This window comes from Belonocnema kinseyi, chromosome 1 (assembly GCF_010883055.1).
Source record: "Belonocnema kinseyi isolate 2016_QV_RU_SX_M_011 chromosome 1, B_treatae_v1, whole genome shotgun sequence".
In the NCBI taxonomy this organism is placed as follows: Eukaryota; Metazoa; Arthropoda; class Insecta; order Hymenoptera; family Cynipidae; genus Belonocnema; species Belonocnema kinseyi.
This window is the reverse complement of record NC_046657.1, coordinates 118,186,063-118,188,299: the sequence shown is the minus strand read 5'-3', so window position 1 is coordinate 118,188,299 and position 2,237 is coordinate 118,186,063. Positions and strand designations below refer to the sequence as shown.

At 26.7% G+C, this 2,237-nt stretch overlaps 1 protein-coding gene across 4 annotated transcripts in view; it reads left to right on the top strand.

The window, feature by feature from the left end:
* The window catches only part of LOC117170875 (carnosine N-methyltransferase), a 25,333-nt gene extending 23,723 nt beyond the window's left edge, over positions 1-1,610 (top strand). For all 4 annotated transcript variants that reach the window (XM_033357921.1, XM_033357928.1, XM_033357936.1 and 1 more), the window contains exon 7: positions 994-1,610. In XM_033357921.1, coding sequence (XP_033213812.1) covers positions 994-1,155 — 162 coding nt within the window. In that variant the 3' untranslated portion in view covers positions 1,156-1,610. The remainder of the gene's footprint in view (positions 1-993) is intronic.
* The last annotated feature ends 627 nt before the right edge of the window (positions 1,611-2,237 follow it).

Below are 2,237 nucleotides of genomic sequence, written 5' to 3'. Positions count from 1 at the left end.
AAAAAAAAACAATTTTCAACCAAAAAATTATTTTTTCCAACAAAAAGATGGATTTTTATCTGAAGTATTTTTTTAACAAATCATTTCAGACATTCAACCTAGTAGTGGAATTTTAAACCAAAAAGATGAATTTTTAATTTAAAAAAATGTATTACTTGGTATTTAAAATAATGGAGATTTTTAATTTAAATACCAACTACTAAATTTTTTTATTGAAAATTCATCTTTTTTCGTTTAAAATTCAACTGTTAGGTTGAATGTTTGAACCGAAACTTTTTTTTTCACCAAAATTTTCGAAAGTGAGTGTACAATCTATCGGAACATGGAAGAACAATTTTTCAGCGTAAAGTATATTTCGTAACAAAATTTTTCATAACTCAATTATTGAATTTCGATTAATCGTTTGCGAGTAATCCATTTTTGAAAAAAAAATTATCAATAACTTTCATTGTTAATAACTTTAAAACAAAATTTGTTTGCAAAAATATTTTAGAAGAGTTATTTTGATATAAAAACACATCGAAAACTGTATAAATTGATTGAAAATAGAACTATCGATTTAAAAGTGGCACACTTGAGATATTTTGACCCAGCTGGAAAGGAGTTGTATATACGTTCTTATGAAATACAAAAAAGAGTTTAGAAGAGAACTTTTTTCGTACGAATTCCGTAATCGTACATATCAGAACATATCAGAACTTGTTAATATTTTTTTTCATTATTCGAATTATCCTTAAAATCTTTTCTACATTTTTTAAAGAATCTGCAAAATTAATAATATTTCCTTAAAATGTTCTAGATTTATTATCGAAAATTTTGGAGTAATCCATTTTTGAAAAAATTATCAAGAAATTTGAATTTTAATAACTTGAAAAAAAATTTTTTTTACAAACATATTTTAGGGGAGTTATTTTGATATAAAAACAAATCCCAGCTATTATTATCATGCAGAAAAAATGATCGATATTAAATTGGTCAATTCTCTATTTTCAGAAAGAAGAAACACACGTAAAATCAAGGTATGCTCAAAACGTAAACAGCATGCTACAATATGAGTACAAAAGCGTTTATTTTGTATGCCGAAAACCCAAGAGACGCACAAGGGTGGACAGGAACGGTTCCGAAAGCAATGGAATACAAGAACAAGAAAACTAAGAACTTTCGAGACCTGGCTGTGTGTTGACTCACGAGGGAAATCGCAGTCTTCAATTCTAAATATTTATACTCGAAACCTCTCTTTTTAATATTCCTTTCTTAATTTTTAGCATTTCCATACTTTTTATTGCATTCGTTCCATTTTGTTTTTCGTTATGTTTTTTTTTGTCTTTTTCAGAAAGATGATAGTGGGATAAAAATACTCTGAAAAGGCAGTCTGCGATTTCCCTAACAAGTCTGGCATTTGTGATCTAGCGTAATAGCGATATTTTTTCGTGTTTTCCATAAGCTCATAGTCATAATAATATAGGTGTATCTTACACGAAAGCCCCAGCTCGAAGTAATTAAACGATCATGAAAAAGATGTTTGAAAACCAAATCAAGAATTGGGTCTTGATTTATTATTACTGCTGTCTTAAATTAAATTTTATAATAAAATAACATCTAATTTCAACCTATTATTTTTTTTTTGAGGTATGAATTATTTCATAGTGAAATTAAAATATTTCTGGGGTTGGCATTAAAAATTTAAAACTGAACAATTTTACACACCTCAAATTTCCAATTAATGATTAATTTAATATATAAAGGTGAAAGTCACAATGATCAAAAAAACGTGAAAAGAAAATGTGTTGTCTTCATATTTTGAGAATAAGAAAAAAGAAATTTTTCTTTTACTGAAAGAAAAATATGTACATGGTAGTACGCCACGTTGTTTAGTGGACATTGACTGAGAACTCCTGTTATAATAGAAAGAGTCGAGTTTGGAGCGAATATATTTTTTTCTCCTTTATTTTTGCATTAAAATATTCGCTCCTTTTTATCGACACGCAGTTTGACTGGAATCTATAGTTTACCTTTAATATTGTAATATAATTTTATAATAAAAGAGAAAATAAAATAAGCTCTTTTTAATATTATTTTTTACCATTTCAGTAAAAAAAATTTAGAAATTTGCACGGTTTTTCCTCAAAATGTGCAAATTCCTATTTTTTCAGTTTTTGTTTATGGTTTTGGTATTAAGGTATAAATAATTATGGCTAAGGAATTGAAATTTTTCAGTGACGGGGATAAATATGTAT